The 27,732-nt window shown below is 49.0% G+C and overlaps 3 protein-coding genes across 5 annotated transcripts in view; 2 read left to right on the forward strand and 1 right to left on the reverse strand.

Annotated features, from left to right (window-relative positions):
* The window catches only part of LOC132570344 (solute carrier family 25 member 36-A-like), a 441,151-nt gene that overhangs the window by 258,714 nt on the left and 154,705 nt on the right, over positions 1-27,732 (forward strand). The gene's annotated exons all lie outside the window — the stretch shown is intronic.
* EMG1 (EMG1 N1-specific pseudouridine methyltransferase) lies at positions 264-6,085 on the reverse strand. Its single transcript, XM_060236863.1, has 6 exons — positions 5,869-6,085; positions 4,005-4,106; positions 3,278-3,419; positions 1,173-1,231; positions 941-1,090; positions 264-594 (listed from the first exon to the last, which is right to left on the reverse strand). The coding sequence occupies exons 1-6, from the start codon at positions 6,004-6,006 to the stop codon at positions 481-483; spliced, it is 705 nt and encodes a 234-aa protein (XP_060092846.1). The 5' UTR covers positions 6,007-6,085; the 3' UTR covers positions 264-480.
* On the forward strand, positions 7,628-18,722 carry PHB2 (prohibitin 2). Of its 3 annotated transcripts, none has more exons than XM_060236865.1 (9): positions 7,628-7,791; positions 9,919-10,051; positions 10,148-10,232; positions 11,523-11,602; positions 11,784-11,968; positions 13,269-13,398; positions 15,333-15,436; positions 17,024-17,101; positions 18,604-18,701. In XM_060236865.1, exons 2-9 carry the CDS (start codon positions 9,925-9,927, stop codon positions 18,682-18,684), a joined length of 870 nt encoding a protein of 289 aa, XP_060092848.1. In that variant the 5' UTR covers positions 7,628-7,791; positions 9,919-9,924; the 3' UTR covers positions 18,685-18,701. The 3 variants fall into 3 exon arrangements, with proteins under 3 accessions (XP_060092848.1, XP_060092847.1, XP_060092849.1); XM_060236864.1 differs by having other exon boundaries at positions 7,720-7,791; positions 15,333-15,439; positions 17,027-17,101; positions 18,604-18,722; XM_060236866.1 differs by having other exon boundaries at positions 7,720-7,791; positions 15,333-15,425; positions 17,013-17,101.

A 27,732-nucleotide genomic window follows, 5' to 3' on the forward strand; every position in this document is an offset into this window, starting at 1 on the left:
AAAAGGTTGGGTGGGACCCCTACTCGAAAATCTAGCTGGTGAAACTCTTCTAGGAAAGGATGACAGGAATAGCTTCATGGACTGTAGGTAAGACTCTGACAGCAGCTCCCATATTCTCGTTGCAGTTTCGCAAGACAAGGCACTGAACAGTGTCAGTCATTGTAGGAACACCGAAAGAGCTGAGAATTATGTCCCGACTAGGTACTGTGTCACTGTCCTGTCCTAGTTAGCCACTGGGGGGGGGGGTATGCACACCAGCCAAGTTCGGATCAGCCAAGGTTTAATGTTGACACAGTCCTCTAGCAGCCCGAGAAGTTGGGTTTCTCCCAATCTTAAAATGTGTATTTGCCACAAAACAAGCGACTCTCTGAACTCTCCCACAGGGAGGGGATGCAACAGGTACAACCCTGCAACACACTGAACACCACCTCCCGGAGGTAGTACACTGAATTCAGTGGCACAAAAGCCACGTGAGTGAATTCACACCACCCCCCACATCTCCTCAAAAGCAGTGGTGATCTTAGCACAAGTCAAGGCAGCGGAGAGGGGATAGTTGCTGATGGAGACGGTCTTCTCTGTGTAGTCCACGTTCACCTGGGGAAAGAAAAGATGCTGTCATCTACCACCTGTACCTCCTAGGGAAAGTGGTTTGTTACTAGGACTCTCAGTTTTTCACCAGTCTGACTCTAGAAGGATTGTCATCTGCATCATGAGTCAAGTGCCTTTGTTTTGTACACCCACCAGGGTAGGCTGACTGCTAGTGAGAAATAATGTCTTCCAGTAAAAAGATTAGAGCCACTCAATTTCACAAAAGCCTTGTAAAGTAAGCCAGTATTTGCCTATTTTGCAAAAAGTCAGGCAAAGTGATACGTTGCTAGGGAAAGTGCCTTGAATATAAGCTCCCATGGTAACATCAACTACTTCCCAACATTCTCCTTACCGAGCCATGGGCAAAAGCTCCCACGACGATGGCTACAGGGTCTGTGGCAGGGACCAGGTCACGGACATCTGTCACAGCAGGGACAGAAAAAGACGTGCCTATCTTCATGCAGCCCACGGGAAGGTGATCAGTCACTGGATTTTTAATCACCTGCAGGCAAAAATGCAGGATTAGCTTGGGGGGAAAGTAGAAACAAAACTAATGGTTCTACATACAGATGGTGGCGTTTTACCTTTAACAGCTTTTGTGGTCCATCAGCAGCTCTGACACTGAATTTATGCAACAGTTGAACTAATGAGAGAAGGAGAAAGAAGATACTTTGAATTTCAGAAAGAAGATACAGTTGGATTTCAGTTCAGCATTAAGACACAACCGTCATAGAATCACAAGAGTTGGAAGGGCCATACAGGCCATCTAGTCCAACCCCCTGCTCAATGCAGGATCAGCCTACAGCATCCCTGCCAAGTGCTTGTCCAGCTGCTGTTTTAAAACTGCCAGTGAGGGGGAGCTCACCACCTTCCTAGAGAGCTCATTCCACTGCTGGCCAACTCTTACTGTAAAAAAGTTCTTCCTACTATCCTGTTGGTACCTTCCTGTCCTTAAATTAAACCCATTATTGCGAGTGCTATCCTCTGCTGCATATAGGAACAGTTCCTTCGACCTTTTAAGGCTCTAGGAAGATCTTTACTCTGCTGCTGTATCAGTGAACACTTGGATCCTACACTGAGGAATGATACAGAACTTAACCAGGCAGATCTGTGTCCTCTTAAGTCAGCCATTCGTGTCAGTGCCAGGCCTCCTTTAGGAAAGCCTCGAGTGGTTCAGTCACACACCTGTAATGGCGACTAGGGATGGGCAGGAATTGCATTTCTGTGGTTTGCTTTAGTTTGTGGTTCATGGCCAAACTACAAACGGAAAGGATGATTTGTAAACTGAACCGGTTCATGACCCTGCTTTCTGCTCACCACAGCTTTTTGCAGAAAGGAGAAAGTAGGGAGCAGAAAGCAGGTTTAAATGGTTTGGAGCTATTTAGATCCCTGCTTGCTGTTCAGCTGGTTTTTGTGAAGAGTAGAAAGCAGGGGGTTAAATGGCTCCGACCACTTTAGTTCATGAGCCAGTTCATGTCCATCCCTAGTGACAACTGCTTAAAGTTTAATGCAGGGGTGTCAAACGTGGTCTGGGGGCTAGATTAGGCCCTCTGAGGATTCCTATCAGGCTTGCTGCGAGCAAGTCAGCTTCCTCTCTATTTTCTTCGTTGGCTGAGGCTCGTCACTTGGGGAGGAAGGGCTTACTTTGCTAAACTCTCTCAATCACACAGCAGAGCGACTGAGCCAAGCCTCTTTTGCTTCTATTGGCTGAGACTCCACCCCCTCATCTCCTGGGGAGGGAGGGAAAGAGCCAGAGCTTCTTTTGCGCAGTTCCCTTGATCACACGATACATACAAAATCTTTAACTGTGTTTGTCTGTATCCTTTATAAAGTTTATATCTCCACTACCTCACTTATGTCAGATCTGGTCCTCATAACAAGTGAGTTTGACACCCTTGGTTTCATGCAATGCAGTAGTCAGGGATAGCCAGCACCCTATTGCCTCCACTGCAATTGACACAGTCTAATAGGGTGGTGTGGCTAGAAGCTGCATGTTACCAATGAACGGCTCTTCACAAAGTCCCATCCATTCGAAACTCCATTGAGTTAAGCTGACTCATTGAGAAGCTCCAGTGAAAAACAGCTTGTTACTTCTTGGCTCATGTTCTCTAGAGTCCTCTAGGGTTTTCCCCTCTCAAGCCCATTTCAGCTTCCTATTTCTTAGCCTGTTCCCTCAAGTGATGTGCCTCTCCTCCCCATTACGAATCCTAGCTTCCTTTGCTGAAATGTTATTTGCTGTTGACGCCTTTTGGTTCCCAGCAGGAGAGATTTTTCAGTATTCTGTGATGTGCCAGGGATTCGCTGTCACTCTGAACAAGGTTGCAAGTGCCTGTTCACTCACTTTATAGCGCCCTAGTGCAATGTAACTTTAGCCCATCCCCATGTCCTGCAGCTGAGCAAATAATGTGTGCCAGTAGGTCAGAGATAAGGGGTGAACATATTTTAAAAGAAGAGGCACACAATGGGGGAGAAGCCACTGCTTCAATGTGTCATGCGGGTGCAAAGCTCTCAGAAAGAAAAGACAAAAACCAGCCATGGCTAGGATGACTGATAAATATATAGCTATGAATATCAGTAAAAAAAACCCTGCCTATCCAGACTGGATTTACAGGCCTAGACCATTCCTCTTTTTCTCTCTCACTCATTTTATTTGGCAAAAGGAAGGCAGCTTGAGTCTTGGCCCTCTTACCCATAAGGCCACAGAAACGATCGAACGTTCGAGGGATCCTTGTCTGAGGGTTGACTTCAATTAGGACATTCTTCTCTGTATGGATGTAAACCTGGAGAAAGCCAGCTCGATTCAGAGGACTGTCCATGAGCATCAGGAGACTCTGGAGAGAAGGAAGCAAGTAAGATTCAGCTGTTGACAATGCGTAAATCAAACCGGACAGAAGATTTGAGCAGAGCGCATAAGAGTGAAATGGCAGCATGTAGGAGAAACCACCGAGAAACCATAAAAATAGCAAAGGCCATAAGCATTTAGGAATGCCTTCAGTTCCAGACACAAATAGAATTGCCAGTGGTATTTTTTCTGTGACTAAATTCCCCAGAAATTTTCCAGCTACTGTTTTAAAAACATTCAATGAGCAGTCGGGTTAGAATGGATAAAAGGAGGTACTTCTTCACCCAAAGGGTGATTAACATGTGGAATTCTCTGCCACAGGAGGTGGTGGCGGCTACAAGCATAGCCAGCTTCAAGAGGGGGTTAGATAAAATTATGGAGCAGAGGTCCATCAGTGGCTATTAGCCACAGTGTGTATATATATGTGTGTATGTAATTTATATATATAAATTTTTGGCCACTGTGTGATACAGAGTGTTGGACTGGGTGGGCCATTGGCCTGATCCAACATGGCTTCTCTTATGTTCTTAAACAAGATATTCCTTCCAAGGGCTAGACTCACAGACCCACATACTTGATGAGCAATGTCAGGTCGAACAACTCCAGGGTCCCGTCCGTTCCGTAGCAGCAATGATTTATGCTTGTCGCAGTTCAACAGTTCATATGTTTTCCCAACCTGGAATTGTGAAGAAAGAAAAGAAAACTTTAGCACAAACGTTGTATCTGACCCAGCACTCGGCTTCCAGCAGGGGCCCGGCATTTCAGAAGCTTGCAAGCAGGCCAGGAAGGCAAAGCACTTCCTCTTTTGATCTGCTTCACCTCAGCACCAGGAATTCAGATGTTCATTGCCTCTGAGCACAAAGAGTGCATTTAGCTACCATGACTTCGATGACTGGCCTCTCTTCTGACCCAAGAGAGACAGCTGAGCAGGGCTTCAGGAGATGGGAAGCCCAAGTTCAAACCCCCCTGTTTGCTCCCTCTCTCAACCACACCTACCACACAGAACTGTGTAAACAAGAAACAGAAAATCATGTTCAGCAGCCTGTGTTACTTAAAAGAAAGGTGGGCTAAAATGCGTTACAGAGATTCTGCATAACAGGCTTGACTAAGGGATATTAATAGACCTGTCAACCTTCTCCTTTAATCTGTATAGATTTTTCAAACTGCCTTCGTAAGTGTTTGGTCTATGCACTTGCAGCAGAAGAAAAAGGGGAGAAGACCTACGGATGCACTTTACCCGTACTGCATGTGTATCTTTGCAAATGCTCCCCTACGCAAAAGGCTGCTCCCAAGAGGACCAAAATCCTGGCACACCAGGAGGGCAGCACTTTCTGTCCTGACGCATAAAGGATTGTCTTATAAGAACACAAGAAGAGGCCTGCTGGATCAGACCAATGGTCCATCTAGTCCAGTATCGTGTTTCACAGTGGCCAACCAGTTCCTTCGGATGGCCAACAACAGGGCATAGGAGGCCAAGGCCTTTTTCCTTATGTTGCTGCCTGGCTCTGGGATTCAGAGGTTTAGTGCCTCTGTATATGGAAATTTCCTCATTAGTCATCATGGCTAGTAGTCATTGAATCACAGAGCCATAGAGTTGGAAGGGAGCTCCAGGGTCATTTAGTCCAACCCCCTGCACAATGCAGGAAACTCCCAAATACCTCCCCCTAAGTTCACAAGATCTTAATTGCTGTCAGATGGCCATCTAGCCTCTGATAGATTTATTCTCCATGAATCTATCTAATCCCCTTTTGAAGCTGTCTAGTCCACTATAGCTTCTGGCAGCAAATTCCACATTTTAATCACTCTGCATAAAGCAGTATTTCCTTTAGTCTCTCCTGAACTTACTGCCCATCAGTTTCATTGGATGTCCTCAAGTTCTAGATAGGGAGAGGTAAAGGAAGTTCTCTGTCAACTCTCTGCACCCCATGCATAATTTCATAAACCTCTATCATGCGCCCCCCCCCCCCCCCATGCCGTCTCTCTTCTAAACTGAAAAGTCCCACTCTTCAGCCTTTCCCCTGGGAAAGCGGTCCAAATCACCTTGGTAGTCCTCCTTTGTACTTTTCACCCAGCTCTGCAAATGTATGCAAAGATGTCTGCTTGCAAGGGTACAACTTCTAGCTGAGAAACACCTGGAGATTTTTTTTTTTTTGGGGGGGGGGTAGAGCCTGGGGAGTAAAAGGCCTCAGTGGGGTATAATGCCACAGAGTCCACCATCCAATGCAGCCATTTTTCCAAGAGGACTGACATCTAGTTCCTGGAGATCAGCTATAATAGTGGGAGAGCTCCAACCAGCACCGCGAGATTGGCAACCGTATGCAAGGGGACCCTTCCCCCTGAAATGCCACACTAAAGCAGCCATCACCGCAGCCTCGTGGCAGCAGAGGGTTTAGCCGCCCGAGGGGACTCCCAGTCTCCCGCTTTTCCTCTTACTGCACCTTCACCGTCTCCAGCGACGCCCCCTCCAGGATCACCACCAGCCGCCGCTTCCCCGCGCGACGGCGGCCCGGCCCGCCTTCCGCCTCTGCAGCTTCTTCTTCGGCCACCCTCGGCCGCTTCCTCGCGGAGGCCGCCATCTTGAAACCGGGCAACCCTCACGCTTTCCCCGAGGGAGGTGTGTGGGCAAGCTCCGTCTACTTCCGGTTTCATCTTTCCTTTCCGCTCTTAGCGCCACGGAATGTTTTTAAATGAAAACCATAGAAATAAAAAGACTTGAGCGGCCTGCGGCTTTTTGATGCGTCGCTCTAGGTTTTGAAGTCTCCATGGTAAGAGCTCACCGCATTTTGCACCGAAGTCGTTTCTAAGCACTTCCGGCATACCCCGTTGGACGCCGGGGAAAAAACCCATGGGGCCTGATTTGATAGTTGATTACAACCATATGTATAGATAGATCCAAGTGTGTAGCAGTTTTGGTCTGAAGCAGTGGAACAAAGTAGGAGTCAAGTGGCGCTTTTAGGACCAACAAACTTTTTTCAGAATGTAAGCTTTTGTGTGCTAGAAGCACACTTTATCAGACAATAGGATTGGCTGTTTATCTCATCACGTATACTAACCCATCTTCCACTATATTTTAATGTATTCTTTTTTTTTTTTACTAATGGCAAACTAGAATGATGTTTATATGTGTGTTACATGTTTAAATTAAACTCTTGATAAACTAATACCCTCATTTTAAACCCAGAGCTAACATCCCAACAAGAGTCCTGTGGCGCAGTGTTAAAGCTGCAGTACTGCAGTCCTAAGCTCTGCTCACGACCTGAGTTCGATCCCCGGCGGTAGCTGGGTTTTCAGGTAGCCGGCCTGAGGTTGACTCAGCCTTCCATCCTTCTGAGGTCGGTAAAATGAGTACCCAGCTTGCTGGGGGGGAAGTGTACATATGAACATATGAAGCTGCCTTATACTGAATCAGACCCTCAGTCCATCAAAGTCAGTATTGTCTACTCAGACTGGCAGCAGCTCTCCAGAGTCTCAAGCTGAGGTTTTTCAGGCCTATTTGCCTGGACCCTTTTAGTTGGAGATGCCAGGGATTGAACCTGGGGCCATCTGCTTATGCTCTACCACTGAGCCACCGTCCAGATGACTGGGGAAGGCAATGGCAAACCACCCCGTAAAAAATAAGTCACCCCAGAGTTGGAAACGACTAGTGCTTGCAGAGGGGACCTTTCCTTTCCTTTAACATCACAACAGACTCTTATTTATGGCACTTCACATAGACATCAATCTGCTGTTCTGTCATCTATTGCCTACTTGTTGATGCAGCCCAGTTAGCATAAACTAACAATCACCGACCCCAAATTATGCTTCTTTTAATCTGCTAACAAACATTTCCATGATTTGGTATACTAACTCACTGATGAAGTCTGCTTAGAGCGTACGAAAGCTTACATTCTGAATAAAACTTAGCTGGTCTTAAAGGTGCCACATGTCTACTGCTTTCTTCTATCGCTGCAGACCAACGCGGCTGCCCACTCTCTCTATTTAGGCCTGCTTGCCATTCCATCCTATTGTCTGATGAAGTGTGCTTAGAGCACACGAAAGCTTACATTCTGAACAAAACTTGGTTTGTCTTAAAGGTGCTACTTGACTCCTCCTTTAACCACATATCTTATGTCGAGACTTGCTCCTCTCTATCGATGCGGCGTTAAAAGGAACCGTCAAGATGCTAAGAAAACCGCTCTGGGTACAACAGCGCAGCCCACTCTTAGCGCGCTTCAGAAGCCACGACTATCCCAGGGCTTCACACCCAAGCGCCATCTTTCAAGTGGGCACGACTACTTCCGGCGCAACCCCTTGCCTAGGCGGCTTAGATTACCGTCACTTCCGGTGTCCTTCTCTCTCTGGAGGAGCGGCGTGGTAGGGAGGTGAGGGGGCTGCGGCGCTTGTGGGGCGGAGGCTTTGGCGGGGTTCTTCCAACGGGGAAGGGGGGACCGTCCATGGGGGACCTTGAGAGGGACAAAACTGGTTCAGCAGGACTCCTCTAGAGTAAATGTGCGCCTCCTGAGTTTAGTGTGGCCAAGGAGCTGTTGGAGGCAGAAGCGACTTCTTTCCCGCCGAGATCTGTGAAGCTAGAAAAAAAAAAAATCAGGGGTGGAGTGCCTACAGCAGGGGTGGCCATGCTGCGGCTTGGGAGCTCTTGCACACCTATTTCGTGGCTCTCAGAGCTCCCATCATGCCATTGGCTGGCTTGGAGAAAGCATTTGCCTCTTTGAATCACTCAGCCAACAGCTTGGGGAATGCGTTTAAAGTTGTTTTCTTTCTATCTGTCCCACCCTCTTTTCTTTAGGGTTGCCTGGTCCAAGTCAAGGAATATCAGGGGACTTTGGGGGTAGAGTCAGGAGACATTGAGGGTGGAGCCAGGAGCAAGATTGTGACAAGCATAATTGACTCCCAAAGGTAGTTCTGGTTAAGGGACTGCACACCTTTTAATTGCCTTCCCTCCACTGGAAATAATGAGATAGGGGCACCTTTTTTGGGGGGGGGGGGGTTCATAGAATTGGACCCCCTTGTCCAATCCTTTTGAAACTTGGAGGGTGTTTTGAGAGACACAGGATGCTATGCTGCAAATTTGGTTCCTCTACCTCAAAAAACAGCCCCCCCCCCCCCCGCAGAACCCACAGATCAGTTCTCCATTATACCCTATGGGAATCATTCTCCATAGGGAATAATGCAGTGCTCAGCAGATATTCCCCCCCCCCTCCAATCTTTCTGATGACCCTGAAGTAGGGGGAGGGCCTCCAAACCCAGGGATCTCCTGCCCCCAATTGGAGATCGGCAACCCTTCCTTCCTTCTCTCAAATTTCTGATGTTTGTGTTTTGTGGCTCTCATACAACTAATGTTTATTCTCTGTGGCTCTTATATTAAGCAAGTTTGACCACCCCTGGCCTAGAGAATGGTTCACAGGTTGACTTATGGAAGTAAACAGTTCTTAAACATACACCCCACCCCAGTTTTACATGACTTCAGAAGACATGCACCCTTTTCCCCCTAAAGGACAGAGGTTCTTGGTAGGCTGTACTGATCCAAAGTAAAATTTCAGGGCAAAAATGATGTTCTGTCTATTATTAGATGGCATGTTTTTGGAGGTGTTTCTGAGCATGTGCAGATTGCCTCTTGCTTGCAGAAATTTGGTTTATGTGTTGTTTTAAAGTATAATGTGGTTTTTACAAAATACTTACAAAAACGCATTGTACTTAAGTCTCTGTTGCTATTGCTATGGTTCTGAAAGGTGCAGAGAAATTGCACCAAAAGAATTTTTCACGCATGTTTCTTAGTGGCAACATCCTACTCCCACCGCACTCCCAGGCTTTTATTGTTTTTTCTTTGGCGACTAGAGACCAAAAGAGCTAGTTGGCAATCCCCATTGCATGTTTATGAAGAAGAAGACGACGACACTGGATTTATATTCTGCTCTCCACCCTGAATCAGGGTCACAGAACGGCTCACAATCTCCTTTATCTTCCTCCCCCACAACAAACACCCTGTCAAGTGGGTGGGGGTAAGAGAGCTTTCCCAGAAGCTGCCCTTTCAAGGACAGCTCTACGAGAGCTATGGCTGAGCCAAGGCCATTCCAGCAGCTGCAAGTGGAGGAGTGGGGAATCAAACCCGGTTCTCCCAGATAAGAGTGGGGAATCAAACCCGGTTCTCCCAGATAAGAGTCCATGCACTTAACCGTTACACCACACTGGCTCTCATTAGTGCTTTACTATATTGTGTGGTCAGGAATCAGGGATTGTAATTGTGTAACACTGTCAAAGTTTGTACAGGAAATGCAGTGTTTGTTCAGGCAGTGCTGTATGTTTTTGATCAATACCAAAGAAGAGGAGAAGTCAGTACTTGTGTTTCTTTAATTGTGAAATGTAAAATGTTTGTACAGGCAATGCAGCATTTGGTCAGGCATTGCAGTATGAGCGCAAACAAGGAGATGGGCAGAACTATATGGGGTTATAGGATGTTGGGTGCTCATTCTTTGCCCCCGTCTCCACTCAAGGTTGCCATGGCTCAGAGCTTGAAGGACTTTGCTGGGCGGTTGCCTTCTGGCCCTCGTGGGATGGGCACAGCCTTGAAACTGCTGCTAGGCGCTGGAGCGGCAGCCTACGGTGTCCGGGAATCTGTCTTCACTGGTGAGTCTCGGTTCTCAACCGTTTCTATTCTCCTCTCCTCCTCCTGGGCCTCACTAAGCGATCATCCCAACTATGTTTTGTCTCTCCTTTCCATAGTGGATGGTGGCCAAAGAGCAATATTCTTCAACCGCATCGGAGGAGTTCAGCAGGATACTATTCTTGCCGAGGGACTGCATTTCAGGTGCCTGGAAGGGAGCTCCTTCTTGCAAGAAGAGTGCTTAGAATCTCTCAGGGACATTAAGGCATCCGCATCTCAGTGTTTCTCCAGCAGAGATTTCCTTTTTAAAGAAAGAAGCAACCCTGGTTTTTTTAATTTGGAAGCTGTTGCCGAACTGTAAAGATTTTTTCCCCCCTATATTAGTTTAGCAGAGATCTCTGCCATGTATTGCTCTGCTGAGTGCTGTGTTCTGGAAATTTCCTGAAACACCAAAAGTTATTCATTGAACATATGAACATATGAAGCTGCCTTATACTGAATCAGACCTTTGGTCCATCAAAGTCAGTCTTGTCTTCTCAGACTGGCAGCAGCTCTGCAGGGTCTCAAGCGGAGGTTTTTCACACCTATTTGCCTGGACCCTTTTTTTGGAGATGCCAGAGATTGAACCTGGGACCTTCTGCTTCCCAAGCAGATGCTCTACCACTGAGCCACCGTCCCTCCTCATTATTGCCTTACGATATTGCCGTGGCTAGGAATCAAGGGCTGCAACTGCGTAACGCTGTGAAAGTTTGTACAGGAAATACAGTGTTTGATCGGGCAGCGCAGCATGTTTTTGATCCATACCAAGAAAGAGAAGAAATTGGCACTTGTGTTTCTTCAGCTGTAAAATGTTCTATTTTACGATAACTGTCTTCAAGTACTTGAAGGACTGTCATATAGAGGACAGTGCAGAGTTGTTTTCCGTTGCCCCAGAAAGTTGGACCAGAACCAACAGATTGAAATTAATTGAAATTTAGTTTTCGGCTAAACGTTAGTAAGAACTTCCTGACCGGTTCTTCAGTGGAATAGGCTTCCTCGAGGCTCCTTCTTTGGAGCTTTTTAAACAGAGGCTAGACAGCCATCTGGCAGCAATGCTGATTCTTTGAACTTAGGCAGGTCATGAGGAGGAGGGCGGGAAGGGTTGCATCAGTGCTTAGTTCTTGTGGCCTTTTCTTACATGCCCAGGGATGTGCTGATAACCACTTTGGGATCAGGAAGGAATTTTCCTGCAGGCCAGTTTAGGTTCAGGCCAGGGATCCCGGAGGTGTATATATGTGTGTTTGTTTTTTTGTTGCCATCTTCTGGGCATTGGGCAGGGGTCATTAGGTGTGGGGGGCCGGGGGGAGGTACTTGTGAATTTCCTGCATTGTGCAGGGAGTTGGACTAGATGACTTTGGAAGTTCCTTCCAGCTCTGTGATTCACAGTTCTGTGATGGGGTGGATGATTCTCGTATTTGGCATAATTTCATTTTTTTTTTTCGTTTTCTACCTTAGAATCCCATGGTTTCAGTACCCAGTAATCTACGATATTCGAGCTCGGCCCCGCAAAATCTCCTCCCCGACAGGTTCCAAAGGTGAGGACACAATAACAGCTTCTTTCTGTTCTTCCCTCACAGAAGACTTCCATGGTTCTGAGGCTGGAAGGATGAGAAGCCTGCCTACGAATTCCTGTAAAGGGAACGGGACTGCAGCAGAGGAGGGGTGGGGGGAGAGGGCTGGCTTCTAGGACCGCCGCTGACACTTTTCTGACTCTAGATCTTCAGATGGTGAACATCTCCTTGCGTGTCCTGTCACGCCCCAATGCGATGGAGTTGCCCAGCTTGTACCAGCGCCTCGGTCTCGACTATGAAGAGAGAGTCCTGCCTTCCATCGTCAACGAAGTGCTCAAAAGCGTTGTGGCAAAGTTCAACGCCTCACAGCTCATCACCCAGCGAGCTCAGGTGTGTCCCCTTCTCCCCCAAGTGGGATCGATGGATCTCTCATGGAAGGCTGGGCGACATCAGGGGGTGACGGTCACAGTGTCCACACCAGTTGAAAAGAACAAAAGTCCCGTAGCACCTTAAAGACTAACACGATTGGTGGCAGGGTAGGAGCTTTTGTGAGTCACCACTCACTTCTTCAGACACATAAGAACATAAGAGAAGCCCTTTTGGATCAGGCCAGTGGCCCATCCAGGCCAACACTCTGTGTCACATAAGAACATAAGAGAAGCCCTGTTGGATCAGGCCAATGGCCCATCCAGTCCAACACTCTGTGTCACATAAGAACATAAGAGAAGCCCTGTTGGATCAGGCCAATGGCCCATCCAGGCCAACACTCTGTGTCACAGAAGAACATAAGAGGAGCCATGTTGGATCAAGCCAATGGCCCATCCAGTGCAATACTCTGTGTCACATAAGAACATAAGAGAAGCCGTGTTGGATCAGGCCAATGGCCCATCCAGTCCAACACTCTGTGTCACATAAGAACATAAGAGAAGCCATGTTGGATCAGGCCAATGGCCCATCCAGTGCAATACTCTGTGTCCCGCAGTGGCCAAAAACCCCAGGTGCCATCAGGAGGTCCATCAGTGGGGCCAGGACACTAGAAGCCATCTCACTGTTCCCCCTGCCCAGCACCAAGAATAATAATAATAATTTTTATTTGTATCCCGCCCTCCCCGCCGAAGCAGGCTCAGAGAATACAGAGCATCACCTGCCCCAGACAGAGAGTTCCAAACAATGCGCTGTGGCTAACAGCCACTGATGAACCTCTGCTCCAGATGTTTATCCAGTGCCCTCTTGAAGCTGCCTATGTTAGTAGCTGCCACCATCTCCAGTGGCAGTGAATTCCACGTGTTAATCACTCTTTGGGTGAAGTACTTCCTTTTATCTGTTCTAACCCGACTGCTCAGCAATTTCATTGAATGCCCACAAGTTTTCGTATTTTGAGGAAAGGGAGAAAAGTACTTCTTTCTCTGCCTTCTCTGTCCCATGCATAATCTCATAACCTTCTAGATACAGTAAGAATGTGAGTCCATCTGTGCTTATACCTTGGAGAATGGAGCGATTTCAGATGCCGAAGGTCTCCAACTTTGGATGCTACTCTGTATTTTGATGGTCTCAGAGGGCACTGAGCGTACTTTCTGAGCTCCTTGGAGGTCATGATTTTGTCACTGGCTGTCAGCTGGGCAGTGCGGCTAACATGGTGCTGCTGGTGAGCGCTGAAAATGACGCTGGTCTGTTGGCCTTGTCACTGCAGGTGTCTCTGCTTATCCGGCGGGAGCTGACCGAACGGGCCAAAGACTTCAGCCTGATTCTCGATGACGTGGCCATCACGGAGCTGAGCTTCAGCCGGGAGTACACAGCGGCCGTGGAGGCCAAGCAAGTGGGTGAGTCAGCGCTAAACTCCCTGAGAAGTGGAAGAGACCGTTCTCCAGCAGCCCTTTTCCTGCTGACTTTCCGTGACCATTAAGATGATGATTTTTTTGAGCCGGATAACATTGATGTGACATAACCGAAAGGTCTGAGCCTAGTGCAGATTCGCCACTTGGTTGCCTGTGCTGTAAAATGTGATGGTTCTTTTGAGTAGTGCTTGGTCCCCAAAGGAGCAAGACTTGTTTTGTCATGGTTTGGTCAGCAGACATCACACAGATCCCTAGGGGTGGATATTTGCCACCGGTGTGTAACAGTGGCCTCACTGCAGAAGCAAACTAGTGTCTGAACTGCAGCACTTTGGACTGTGGGATTGGGATCAGCAGGTGCCACCCTGTCGCCTGAATGCTGCTGTTTGCTACTAGAGTTTAGTGGTAGCTTCACTGCAGAGGCAAATGCACCTCTTTGGAATGTGGGTGGGATGGCAGACTGGCTCCCCTTGCATAGAGAGCAAGAGCGAAGGGGAGGAGCTAAGCTAGAACCCATCTTCCTGAAATTAGGGAGGGGCTGTGGCTCAGTGGATGTGCTTCTTTTGCACGTGCGGAAGGTCCCGGGTTCAGTCCCTGGCATCTCAAGCTGTAGAATTTGGCAGGAGGTGCTGCCAGTCTGAGTAGACAATACTGACCATCAGGGCCTTTTTTGTGGCAGGAACTCCTTCGCATATTAGGCCACACCCCTGACGAAGCCAATCCTCCCAAGAGCTTACAGGGCTCTTAGTACAGGGCCTAATGCAAGCTCCAGGAGGATTGGCTACAACAGGGGTGCGTGGCCTAATATGCAAAGGAGTTCCTTAAAAAAAAAAAGACCTGCTGACCATGATAGACTGAGGGTCTGATTCTGTGTAAGGCAGCTTCAGGTGCTAGTCTCCAGATGAGTAATTTCTCCTCTGCTCTCCTGAACTTTCACTTCCCACCTAGAGGAAAACTGGGCCAGTATTCTGTTCCCTTCCCCAGCAGTGGTGACATTAAGGGCACTGGCAGTATGGTCCTAAACAGAAGTCCTTTAAAATCAGTGGGTTTAGAAAGTGTAACTTTTTTTAGGAACACTCCGTAGCAGAAGAAGAAGAAGAAGAAGATATTGGATTTATATCCCGCCCTCCACTCCGAAGAGTCTCAGAGCGGCTCACAATCTCCTTTACCTTCCTCCCCCACAACAGACACCCTGTGAGGTGGGTGGGGCTGGAGAGGGCTCTCCCAGCAGCTGCCCTTCCAAGGACAGAGTCTCAAAACGGCCTACAATCTCCTTTCCCTTCCTCCCCCACAACAGACACCCTGTGAGGTGGGTGGGGCTGGAGAGGGCTTTCACAGCAGCTGCCCTTTCAAGGACAACCTCTGCCAGAGCTATGGCTGACCCAAGGCCATTCCAGCAGGTGCAAGCGGAGGAGTGGGGAATCAAACCCGGTTCTCCCAGATAAGAGTCCGCATACTAAACCACTACACCAAACTGGCTCTCCAGAGGTGGCCAGACTTGCTTGACGTAACAGCCCCATAGAATAAACATCCGATGTTTGAGAAATTGGAAGGAAGGAAGACAAATAGATTGGGGGGAGAGGTGTAAAGAAAGCAACTTTAACTTTAAATGCATTTCCCAAGCCTCTGGCTTGGCTTGGAAAAGTGATTTAAAGAGACAAATGCCCCAGGGCAGCGGGGACTTTGAGAGCCACACACAGCTCCCGAGCCACTGCTTGGGCCACCCCTGCCCTATAAGGTTGCACTTCCAGCTCAGATAAGCAGAAGCAAGGCTTGCTGGACATAGTAGATGTATTTCTAATGAAGTACACCTAGGGTTGGTCCATTTGCTTCCCTCCCGCCCCACGCCTTGTAGAGAGTACAGGGCCCTTCAGAGACTGTGTTTGATGCCTCTGGTGATTCTCTCTGCTTTTCTTCTCCAGCTCAGCAGGAAGCGCAGCGAGCCCAGTTCCTAGTGGAGAAGGCCAAGCAGGAACAGAAACAGAAGATTGTTCAGGCCGAGGGGGAAGCCACGGCTGCCAAGATGATATCCTTGCCTCGCTGTGCGAAACCAGGCTGATAGAGCGGGTGGAGAATGCGAGAGAGCCTGCTTCAGAATTATGTGATTCATGTCATTCACGTATGCCTTGCCTTTTCCCCCAGTGGAAAAGCGGGCTTACTTCGTCCTCCTTTTCTCCAGTTGCCAAATTCTCTCCAGCATTCAGGGACTCCCATCTTGCAGCTGTGAATGGAATAGTATCAGTACACTGTGGATTTTCATGAACAAGTTTAGTCTCATATTTCTCAGGCTGGGAAAGACAGGGTTTTTCACTTTACCGTTAGGAAACCTGTAAGTGCAGGTATTCTGGGGGCCATCTGCAGAAGATAGGGAGGAGATCTGCTCTCTTGCAAGGGGTGGCATTTGCCTTTCTCAAAAAATAGGAGTTCCACAAGCATCATCTGGAGGGAAGTTCAGTTCAGGTCCCCCAGTATAGCAGCCCCGTGGCTTCATTTCCAGTGTAAGAAGAAGACTGCAGATTTATACCCTACCCTTCTCTATGAATCAGAGCCTCTAAGTGGCTTACAATCTCCTATATCTTCTCCCCCCCACAACAGACACCCTGTGAGGTGGTGGGGCTGAGAGCGCTCTCACAGCAGCTGCCCTTTCAAGGACAGCCTCTGCCAGAGCTATGGCTGACCCAAGGCCATTCCAGCAGCTGCAAGTAGAGGAGTGGGGAGTCAAACCCGGTTCTCCCAGATAAGAGTCCACACACTTAACCACTACACCAAACTGGCAGAAGTTACTGTTTTAAACAATCTGATAATGCGGTCAGGGGACGCAAAGGAGTTGGATGCAGAACCAGGTGAGAGAACAAAAGTGCTGGGAAGAAGAAGAAGATGATGACGATGATATTGGATTTGTATCCCGCCATCCACTCCGAATCTCAGAGGAGCTCACAATCTCCTTTATGGTCCTCCCCCACAACAAACATCCTGTGAGATGGGCGGGGCTGAGAGAGCTCTCCCAGAAGCTGCCCTTTCAAGGTCAGCTCTGTGAGAGTTATGGCTGACCCAAGGCCATTCCAGCAGCTGCAAGTGGGAGGAGTTGGGAATCAAACCCTCCCAGATAAGAGTCCAGGCACTTAACCACTACACCAAACTGTATCTCCCACACCAAGAGATTGGATTTATACCACACCCTTCACTACCCTAAGAAGTCTCAGAGCAGCTTACAGTCTCCTTTTCCTTCCCCTCCTCACAACAGACACCCTGTGAGGTAGGTGGGGCTGAGAGCTCTCTTAGAGCAGCTGCCCTTTCAAGGACAACTCCTGCAAGAGCTGTGGCTGGCCCAAGGCCATTCCAGCAGGTGCAAGTGGAGGAGTGGGGAATCAAACCCGGTTTTCCCAGATAAGAGTCCGCACACTTAACCTCTACACCAAACTGGAAGAAACCAGACCTTGCTTTCTTCATCTCAACTGTCGTTTCGCCCTGCTTGACAGATGTGCATGGTGATCTCTAAGCATTTTGGGGTGGGGTGACCCTGAGCAGGTGTCCCCAAGGAGGTAGCAGGATTGTAGGTGGTAGAGTGTGAGCTCCAAAACTTGGAAAGCCGCTGCCTTAACCAGCTCTGCACATCGGGGAAGCCCTCGGCAAGAATCCTGGGTACATCAAGCTACGCAAGATCCGTGCCGCCCAGAACATCTCCAAGACGGTGAGTTTTGGGGGAGCGAAGCCATGGCACACCCCAGCCCTGCCGCTCTGGGCCAGATGATGATCCAAAGGCGAATACGATCTGCTTCTCTCAGCCTCTTCCTCTCTGTCCCCGGGGTCTCGCTCAGGGGCCCCGGGAAGACCGACCTTGGTCTGTGCATCTTGGCGGGGGCCCGGGAGCCTCTGACTCCTGCCGTTAAAAACAGACCCACAGTGCCCTCTGAGTGCCGTCCCTGGGCGCGGCCACTCGCAGACCCCGTTGGCGCTTCCGGCCCGGGAAAGGCTCACAAAAAAGCCGAGGGTTGCAGAGAAGCAGAATGAGCTGGAGTGTTTTGAAGGCTGATGGCCCTGGCTTGGAAGAAGACCGTGGCAAGAGTCAGGCTGGGGCGATGTCCGAATTCAGAACGAAAGCCGGAGTTCAGGCGCAGCTCAAGCATACAAACACCCAAGCTTGGTTTTAAAAGATCTGTTACAAGGGACCACAGTGGAGAGATCAGTCTGGAAACTCCACATTGTGTATAACAAAATAATAAATTATATATATATGTATATAATTTCCGACTCTGGGGTGACGTTGCTTTCACAACTTTTTCCCAGCAGACTTTTTAGAGGGTGGTTTGCCATTGTCTTCCCCAGTCACCTACACTTTTCCCCCCAGCAAGCTGGGTACTCATTTTACCGACTTCGGAAGGATGGAAGGCTGAGTCAACCTTGAGCCGGCTACCTGAACCCAGCTTCCTCTGGGACCGAACTCAGGTTGTGAGCAGAGTTTAGAACTGCAGTACTGCAGCTTTACCACTCTGCACCACGGAGCTCTTCTAGGTAGGTAGGTAGGTAGATAGATATAATTGCATATTGTCATTTCAAAAATCACAATTTTTTTTCAGAATTTACAAAATATTCATGTCGCCGCTCCTGTAAGAAAATAGACAAATCAAATAGACATATCAGCCCCGATGTCAAGTGGGTCGTATACAGCAATCTAGCTGAAAGCATTAAATGCCTGTAATTCAAGCTGTAGATTTTGAAAAGGGAAATGTTGATTAATGCTGTGTTGGAAACATGTTTTCTAATAGCTTCTTGGCGTATGTTAATTTCTTGGAAATTGTGCATTGATTTGCCTAGTTTGATAATAGCAACTTTAATATTTTTTAAATTTCATGGTTTTTGAAATAACGACTACTCAATTTTTTTATATATATATTGGTTTTATTATTTTGTTATACACAGCGTGGTCTTTCTGCTTTGGTTTTGAAAGAGACAACCTTTCCGGGTTTTCTCTATAACTTCCTGAGTTGGCTTGGTTCTGTTTTGGACTGGCTTGTTTGTTTTTCGGTTTGACGTCGATCTTTGTTATTTAATGACATAAAACTCAGAGCCTGTTCTTAATTCTCAAGAAACTTGAATGGACCGCCCCCTCAGCGCTTGTGGACCTCTGAGCCAGTGCCCTAAGCTGCATGCTGACGAACTTCTGCTCGCTTCCTTCCCCCATTTCTCTTACAGATCGCTTCATCCCAGAACCGCGTTTATCTCACTGCTGACAACTTAGTGCTGAATCTACAAGAGGAGGGCTTTACTAGGTAAGGTGACTTGAGAAAGACACAGATATCCCCAAAGGGCGCTTTTGGGCCCCAAGTACAATCTAGGGAAGAGATCTAAAGGAACAGGTGAACATGGAAATTGGCCCTGAACGGTGCTTGGATGGGAGATTGCTGGGGAAACCAGATGTGAATTTCATTCACACACGCAAGGATGTGTAGGGCAGAATCCCAGAGCTTTCTAACCATTTTTATTTCTCTCTTCCTCTTCCCCTCCGCCCTTCCCGGGTGTTTCTCTGGATGCAGAGGAAGGTAAGACATTGAAAGGGTTTTTTTCTCTGATTCTCTAACAGTTTATGGGGAGGTGGGGGGATGTTAACAGGAGACTCGTAGCGATGCAAGAATTGGGCCGACAATGAAAGACTCTTGGGCTTTGTCGTTGTCGGCTCCTCCCTCGGCTTGGAAAGCCGCAATATTGTGACTTGCCTGGCGACTCCAGCAGGGCCAGATCTGGCAAGGGGAGTTTGTAGCCCCCGAGCGAATCGGTTACCAGACCTGTTGCAGAGCCTTATCTGTGTGCCCTTTTGCCCAGAACGATGCTCACGATCTGGCCCCTCCTTTAGGGGAAGAGCAGGAGTGCAAACGTTCTTGGGCAGCGACGGCTATAAGGAGGAAAAGTCAGAGTGTAGCTGGCAGTGAAGCCTTGCCTTGGTGGTGCATTCTTCTCTGGGCAAGGCTTAATCAAAGAGCTGAGTTCAAGTCCCGCCCATGCTCTGAGACTCTGAGATTCAGAGTATAGGATATCATCCCCTCCAGTTAGTGTCTGTGTTGGCTGATAGCTGGCTTGTCATGTGACTCCCATTGCGTGTGGTTTGCCAGCTGCACCCTGAAAAAGGCCCCAAATATGTGCTCAGGAAGGCCTGAATTTTGATTCCGTCTTGCCTCCGTGGAAGGCTGTCGGAGGGGAAAGGGGTTCGTGCAGTGAGAGGAGAGGCAGCAGAAAGAGCCAGAAACAAATGGGGCTGCTGAGAAGATGATGATGATATTGGATTTATATCCCGCCCTAGTCTCAGAACAGCCACAATCTCCTTTATCTCCCCCCCCCTCCCACAACAGGCACCCTGTGAGGTAGGTAGGGCTGAGAGAGCTCTCCCTTTCAAGGACAACTGCAAGAGCTATGGCTGACCCCAGGCCATTCCAGCAGCTGCAAGTGGAGGAGTGGGGAATCAAACCCGGTTCTTCCCGATAAGAGTCTGGTCATTTAACCACTACACCAACCTGGCTCTCGTTGAGAAAACAGAGGAGAGAGTCAGAGGGGGTGGGGGAGTTAAAGAACCCATTAAAAGATGGGTAGAAAGCCAAGGCTAGAAAAGTGAGGAAAGACTGAGCTTCGGGGAAAGGATCCCAGGATTGAAAAGGGCTGGAAATGCCACAAGGAGAATAGAACGCGGCTGGAGAAGTGTGAGATGAAGAAATGAGCTGGAATGGGGAAAAGGGGCCAAGGGAACAGTGAAACCACCCACAGGAGAGGCAGGTGGACTTTGGAACTGCTTGTCTCTTAAGTTCAAGGGATTGACTTGGTGTCTCTCTTAGCAAAAGCAGCACCCTCCCTCCCCCACCCACCCTTTCCGTTTTCATTATTTGAATTTTAATGAGATTAGAGTGCAAGAGACGGCGGCCAGGATGTTGCAGGCTTACGGGAGGCTGAGCAGCCTGCCGCACCCTTCGGCCAGAGAGCCAGTTTGGTGTAGTGGTTAAGTGCGCGGACTCTTATCTGGGAGAACGGGGTTTGATTCCCCACTCCTCCACTTGCACCTGCTGGAATGGCCTTGGGTCAGCCATAGCTCTGGCAGAGCTGTCCCTGAAATGGCAGCTTCTGTGAAAGCTCTCTCAGCCCCACCCACCTCACAGGGTGTCTGTTGTGGGGGGGGGGGAGGAAGATAAAGGAGATTGTAAGCCACTCTGATACTGATTCAGAGAGAAGGGCGGGGTATAAATCTGCAATCTTCTTCTGGGCTCCTGGGGCCACTGCTGGCCATCTGAGCGAGAGGATCCTGCTGTAGTAACTCTGGCTGCGTTTCAGCCTCCTGCCGTCCCCTCCGAGTCTAGCTCATGTCATTCCCTACTCAGAGAAGGCTTTCTTGCCACTGCTCAAGGGCAGTTTCTGCAAGGTGGCGTGAGCACCCGGGTCTTCCATCTGCACACTTGACTCAGCCACTCTTGGGCCAGCCTGCTTCCGTTCCCGCACCCCAATTCCTCTCTGACGCCCCTCGTTTCTCTTACAGCGACAGCCTTCTGATCAAACAAGGCAAGAAGTGAAAAGCCGACCGCCGCCTCAAGGACCCTCTGGATAACTGGCAGGGATGGGCTTTGTGAGCAGCCTCAGCCAGGACCCCACCCCGCTCTTCTCTTCAGCCTGCAAGGATCCCGTCCATCGCCCATCTTCACTTCTTTTTGACCTTCCCGGCCCACCACTGACAAGCCAGGCTCTGATCTCTGAGAACCATTGACAGCAGGAACCAGCTAGAGAGAAGGCAGCTTCACGATGAGGCCAGGGAGATTGCGTCTTTTTGCTCTCGGACAGCACTGGATTCCGTCTGGAAGGGCTGGGGAAAGAGTGGGCAGCGAAGGATTTGCAGAATTGCCATCTTTTCAGGCTGTTGACTGATAATGGGTTTTTTTTTTTTGCTTTCCTCTTCCTGCTGGGTCCGGGTGAGGCCTTAGGTTCACAGAATAGCCTGTATCTCTCTTCTCTCCTCCCTCCCTCCCCTTCTCCCAATGCCCACATCTCAGGACTCGATGGGTCACGGGGTTTTCTGCAGAGCTGTCGCGATCACCGTTTCTATCCAGAGTCTCTGATTCACAACTTTCTAAAAAAAAATAAATTCCAGTCCGAAACTTCTGACAAGGCCGTGTGTGGTGTTGAATGGGGATTGGGGGTGGGAGTCTTTAACAGGGAGGGTGCCGCACATCTCCTGACGCATAGAAGCACAGAGTTGGATGGGGCCATGAGGCCTCCTAGTCCGATCCCCTGCTCAATGCAGGATCAGCCTAGAGCAAGGGTCCCCGGGCCATGGACCAGTACTGATCCGTGGCCTGTTAGTAAGAAGAAGAAGAAGATGACAAAATTGGGTTTATATCCTGCCCTTCACTTCGAATTTCAGAGTGGTTCACAATGTCCTTCATCTTCCTTCCTCTCACCCTGTGAGGTAGGTGGGGCTGAGAGAAGAAGAAGGAGAAGAAGAAGAAATTGGATTTATATCCCGCCCTCCACTCCGAAGAGTCTCAGAGCGGCTCACAATCTCCTTTACCTTCCCCCCCCACAACAGACACCCTGTGAGGTGGGTGGGGCTGGAGAGGGCTCTCACAGCAGCTGCCCTTTCAAGGACAGAGTCTCAGAAGGGCCTACAATCTCCTTTACCTTCCTCCCCCACAACAGATACCCTGTGAGGTGGATGGGGCTGGAGAGGGCTCTCACAGCAGCTGCCCTTTCAAGGACAACTCTGCCAGAGCTATGGCTGACCCAAGGCCATTCCAGCAGGTGCAAGTGGAGGAGTGGGGAATCAAACCCGGTTCTCCCAGATAAGAGTCCGCACACTTAACCACTACACCAAACTGAGCTCTCCCAGAAGCTGCCCTTTCAAGGACAACTCCCACAGAGCTGTGGCTAACCCAAGGCCATTCCAGCAGGTGCAAGCGGAGGAGTGGGGAATCAAATCTGGTTCTCCCAGATAAGAGTCCACACGCTTAACCGCCACACCAAACGAATAGAAATAGTGCACAGTTGTATCATCTCAAAACCATCGCCCCCCACCTTGGTCCGTGGAAAAATTGTCTTCCACAGAACCGTCCCTGGTGCCAAAAAGGTTGGGGACTCTGGCCGAGAGCATCTCTGATAAGTTTTTATCAAGCTGTTGCTTGAAAACTGCCAGTGAGGGGGCGCTCTTCGCCTCCCCACGTGGCTGATTCCACTGGTGAACTGCTTTCACTGCAAAAAAAGTTCTTCCTAATATCCAGCCAGTACATTCCCGCCCTTAATGTAAGCCCATTATTGTGAGTCTCTCCGCTGCTGCCAGTAGGAACAGCTCCCTGCTCTCCTCTAAATGACAGCCCTTCAGATACTTACAGAGAGCAATCATGTCCCCCCACAACCTCCTCTCTTCCAGCCTGAGTATTCCCAAGTCCCCCAGCCTTCCCCCACAGGGCTTGGTCTCCATGCCTCTGATCATCCTTGTTGCACACTCGCTCTCCTCTGCACCTGCTCCATTCTGTCCACATCCCTCTTGAAGTGAGGCCTCCAGGACTGCACACAATACTCCAGGCGCGGCCAGATCAGTGCAGTCTATAGTGGGACTATGTATCTTGAATGTTACGCCTTTGTGATACACCCCAAGATCGCTTTAGCCTCTTTTGTTACTACAACACACTGACCGCTCATAAGCTTTGTTGGTCTTTAAGGTTCTACTGGACTCCAAATTGGCTCACATTTAGCTCACTGTACCCCAAAATCAAGACAACCCTTAAAAACTAGGCCATGGGAAGGATCTCGGGAGAAGAAAATGGGGTGTGCCTACCAGCTGTTTTATCGTTGCTTGGTTTTAGAGAGGGCCTTACAAGCAGCCTTGTAGGTTTTAGAGAGGCCTACAAGGGTGATTAACACATGGAATTCAGTGTCACAGGAGTTGGTGGCGGCTACAAGCATGGACAGCTTCAAGAGGGGATTGGATCAACATATGGAGCAGAGGTCCATCAGTGGCTAATAACCACAGCGTATTGTTGGAACTCTGTGTGGGGCAGTGATGCTCTGTATTCTTGGTGCTTTGGAGGGGCAACAGCGGGAGGGCTTCTCGTGTCCTGGCCCCACTGGTGGACCTGATGTTACCTGGGGGTTTGGGGGGCACTATGTGACACAGAGTGGTGGACTGGATTGATCCGGCAGGAATTTGCTTACGTTCTCTCTGCTGCTGCTTCTGCCTGCTTTCTTCCAGTGCCCTTGAGAGTTTAACAAGGAGCCGGGTGACATATGGCAGGCCTGCAAACCGGAGACGAGTTGGGGGTGGTAGTGGCAAGCGCATTGGCAGGCTGTTTAGCTTGGTCGGGTGGTGAACCTGCAGGGATCTGGAGGGAAGCCAGTCCAAGCTCCTTTACAAGCTTTCCACGTGGGCTCTAAAGCCCTCTGTTCACATAAAAGTCCCGGCTTGGTCTGAAATTTTCAGCAAATAGGTACAGGATGGTCAAACACCCAGGCGACTTGAGAGGGTTCTCACTCTTGCCATATAAGAGCAATCTAGAAGAAGAAGAAGATATTGGATTTATATCCCGCCCTCCACTCCGAAGAGTCTCAGAGCGGCTCACAATCTCCTTTCCCTTCCTCCCCCACAACAGACACCCTGTGAGGTGGGTGGGGCTGGAGAGGGCTCTCACAGCAGCTGCCCTTTCAAGGACAACCTCGGCCAGAGCTATGGCTGACCCAAGGCCATGCTAGCAGGTGCAAGTGGAGGAGTGGGGAATCGAACCCGGTTCTCCCAGATAAGAGTCTGCACACTTAACCACTACACCAAACTGGCTCTCCTACTCATCTAAAAATAGTATAAAATATAATAACATAAAAATTGCATCTTATATATATGCCCATTCGTGGTGGCAAAATGGAGCACCCTGATTGGTTGGGACTGTACTGCATCAACCTTTGGCTCCAGTTATTTCTTAAAGCTACAATTTGGGGGGGGGGGCTGTGTTTTTGTTGAAGTGTTTTTGCCCAGCCTCCGAATGACAAACACTTGAAAGTCGAAGGAGGTCCCTGCGGCAGTGCTGGGCGTGCCACATTTTCAATCACCATCAATCAAAAGAGCTACATGACTGCCCAGGGAGCTGTTCTGCCAGATGCACCCATAACGATGATGATGATGACAACGCTATTGGATTTATTTCCCGCCTTCCACTCAGAGTCTCAGAGCGGCTCACAATCTCCTTTCCCTTCCTCCCCCACAACAGACACCCTGTGAGGTAAATGAAAATATTGGATTTATATCCCGCCCTCCACTCCGAAGAGTCTCAGAGCAGCTCACAATCTTCTTTATCTTCCTCCCCCACAACAGACACCCTGTGAGGTAAATGAAAATATTGGATTTATAACCCCCCCTCCACTCCGAAGAGTCTCAGAGCAGCTCACAATCTCCTTTAACTTTCTCCCTCACAACAGACACCCTGTGAAGTGGGTGGGGCTGAGAGGGCTCTCACAGCAGCTGCCCTTTCAAGGACAACTCCTGCCAGAGCTATGGTTGACCCGAGGCCGTTCCAGCAGCTGCAAGTGGAGGAGTGGGGAATCAAACCCGGTTCTTCCAGATAAGAGTCTGCACACTTTACCACTACACTTAACCACTACACTAATGTAACTACAACACGTATAATATTGCCGAAAACCTTTTATATGACCAGAGGTTGTCTCTCCAGCCCACTGTTGAACCACAGCCAGCCCTTGGGTCTCCAGAGTGAGTGGAAGAGCTTCTCTCTCTCGGCCTTCTTGGCTTTCCTCTTAGCAAGTTGGACAAGAGACCAAGATTTGCCAAGGTGCCCAGATGAAAGAGAGCTGGCTGTGGAGAAAGGGGGGTAAAACTGCACACATGCTCACTGTTGCCTAGATTGACTTTTTCCCTGATGACTGCTATGGTAATGGGCAATGCTCCCTCCAAGCCGTGGAGTCTTGTGAGCAGGGCTTTTTTTGTAGCAGGAACTCCTTTAGGCCACACAGCCCTGATGTAGCCAATCCTCCAAGAGCTTACAGTAGGCCCTGTAAGAAGAGCCCTGTAAGCTCCAGGAGGACTGGCTACATAAGAAGGGTGTGGCCTAATAGGCAAAGGAGTTCCTGCTACAAAAAAAGCTCTGCTTGTGAGCAAAAATTCTACTTCGTGAGCTTCTGGCATCCCAGTTGTGAGCGAGCAATTTGGCTACTGCATCAATGAGTTTGCTCTGGGGCCATTTCTCCAGAGCTAAGGCAAAGATGTGTGAGCCGGAGGCTAAAAAAACTGAGCTAGCTCGCACTCACCTTAGAGGGAACACTGGTAGTGAAAGGGATGGTTTTACTCTGCCATCGACGGCTGGCTTGCTCTCTTCCTAGCAGGTGGGGAGCTGAGAGTGCAGAGGCTATGGGAAGTTGGGGGAGTGTTGGAAAACAGGACTCCTTGTTTGTGTGTTCATTCATTCGGGTTCCATGCTGCCCTCCCTGCAGAACGGGCCCATAGCTGCATACAACAGCTTCAAACAAAAATATATATATTAAAATACAATCCAATATAAAAATTGTATAATGTCGTAAAACCTATCTGGTGCCACAATACATAAATTTCTGACATCTGTTAGAGGCGGGGGGGGGGGGGAAGAGAGGCAAACTATGGGCACCAGGATCAGACCAGTGGTCTGTCTAGTCCAGCATCCTGCTTCACAGCTAGTTCCTCTGGATAGCCAGCAAGAGGGCATAGAGGCCAAGGCCTACATAAGAAGAGCCCTGTGCAAGGTTGGTTGTTTCCTCAAAAACGTCTGGTTAAATTGCTGTCTCCCTAGGACCTTTATGCATTCACATAAGAACATAAGAACATAAGAGAAGCCATGTTGGATCAGGCCAACGGCCCATCAAGTCCAACACTCTGTGTCACACAGTGGCAAAAAATGTTATATACACACATACACTGTGGCTAATAGCCACTGGTGGACCTGTGCTCCATACACTGTGGCTAATAGCCACTGATGGACCTGTGCTCCATATTTTTATCTAAACCACTCTTGAAGGTGGCTATACTTGTGGCCGCCACCACCTCCTGTGGCAGTGAATTCCACATGTTAATCACCCTTTGGGTGAAGTACTTCCTTTTATCCGTCTTAACCTGTCTTCACGATTCAGCTGCCCCTTTTCAACAGTATTGCTGGACTGTCTGCTAAGACTCCCTTTTTCAGATTGGTTATGCCCCTACCCTCTCCAGTTTTCAGTTTTATTTTTCAAGATTTTGGGCTAAGAACAGGGGATCAGACAACTTGCGGCATTTTCAGCGCTTCTGCCTAGTGTAATATGATGATCTCTCACAAGAGGGCAGCGTCGTGCTAGGTATAACTGGAAAGCGGGGGCGGGGGGGGGGGAGATTTTGCTGCTCTCCAATTGGCCAGTGGACTGCAGAGAGGGATGGGGAAAAGGGGGGGGGGTGGTATCCAAGAGATATCTGATAAGGCTTTCCCATTATTCCTACATTTCATGAGGCTCAGGCTGCTCCCTCGGAAAGGACTAGTAAGGAAGGGATTCCAAGCCTATCTTGAATCACTGCTGAAGACCTTCCCCATGCAGAACTGTGAATTTGCAACATTTCCAAACACTGCTTGGGGGGGGGGGGGGATCCATTCTCTCACAGGCTGGTCACAGAGGGTTTTTTTTTTTAATGATGCTTCAGCCTGTAGTCTGAGTCAGAGGTTGGCACAGCAACAAAATCAATTTTTCTGTTCCTTGGAAGCTCCCTGGCCCACTTTAATTGAGGTGTATAAAGAGTTTTGTTCAGCTTGAAAGGCAAATAAAAATGGTTTCCTTTAGAGAGAGTTGTGAGATGTACTGTGAGCCAGTTTGGTGTGAGAGCCGGTTTGGTGTGGTGGCTAAGTGTGTGGACTCTTATCTGGAAGAACCCGGTTTGATTCCCCACTCCTTCACTTGCACCTGCTGGAATGGCCTTGGGTCAGCCATAGCTCTTGTAGGAGTTGTCCTTGAAAGAGCAGCTGCTGTGAGTAGCCCTCTCAGCCCCACCCACCTCACAGGGTGTCTGCTGTGGGGGGAGAAGATATAGGAAATTGTAAGCCGCTCTGAGTCAGAGAGAAGGGTGGGGTATAAATCTGCAGTCGTCTTCTTCTAACATGACTTGGTCTCTTCGGATTTGTGTGTGCCAGGCGCAGATGAGTCTAAGCCTCATAGTTATGAGTGATGCGCTCTCTGAGCTGTGGAGTCTTGTGAGCGAAAATTCTACTTCATGAGCTACTGACATGAAAGTTGGGGCTACTGCATACATTAGTTTGCTCTGAGGCTATCTTTCCAGAGCGAAGACAAAAGTGTGTGAGCTGGAGG

The sequence above is a fragment of the Heteronotia binoei genome, chromosome 4 (genome assembly GCF_032191835.1).
Source record: "Heteronotia binoei isolate CCM8104 ecotype False Entrance Well chromosome 4, APGP_CSIRO_Hbin_v1, whole genome shotgun sequence".
Classification (NCBI taxonomy): Eukaryota; Metazoa; Chordata; class Lepidosauria; order Squamata; family Gekkonidae; genus Heteronotia; species Heteronotia binoei.

Coding starts and splice junctions, on each gene's coding strand:
- EMG1 (XM_060236863.1), bottom strand. CDS start 6,006: ATGGCGGCCTCCGCGAGGAAGCGGCCGAGGGTGGCCGAAGAAGAAGCT. Junction 1,232..3,277: donor TCGTTTCTGTGGCCTTATGG/GTAAGAGGGCCA, acceptor TTCTCTCATTAG/TTCAACTGTTGCATAAATTC. Junction 595..940: donor GAGCTTTTGCCCATGGCTCG/GTAAGGAGAATG, acceptor TTCTTTCCCCAG/GTGAACGTGGACTACACAGA.
- PHB2 (XM_060236865.1), top strand. CDS start 9,925: ATGGCTCAGAGCTTGAAGGACTTTGCTGGGCGGTTGCCTTCTGGCCCT. Junction 13,399..15,332: donor CGTGGAGGCCAAGCAAGTGG/GTGAGTCAGCGC, acceptor TTTCTTCTCCAG/CTCAGCAGGAAGCGCAGCGA. Junction 17,102..18,603: donor CCCAGAACATCTCCAAGACG/GTGAGTTTTGGG, acceptor TTTCTCTTACAG/ATCGCTTCATCCCAGAACCG.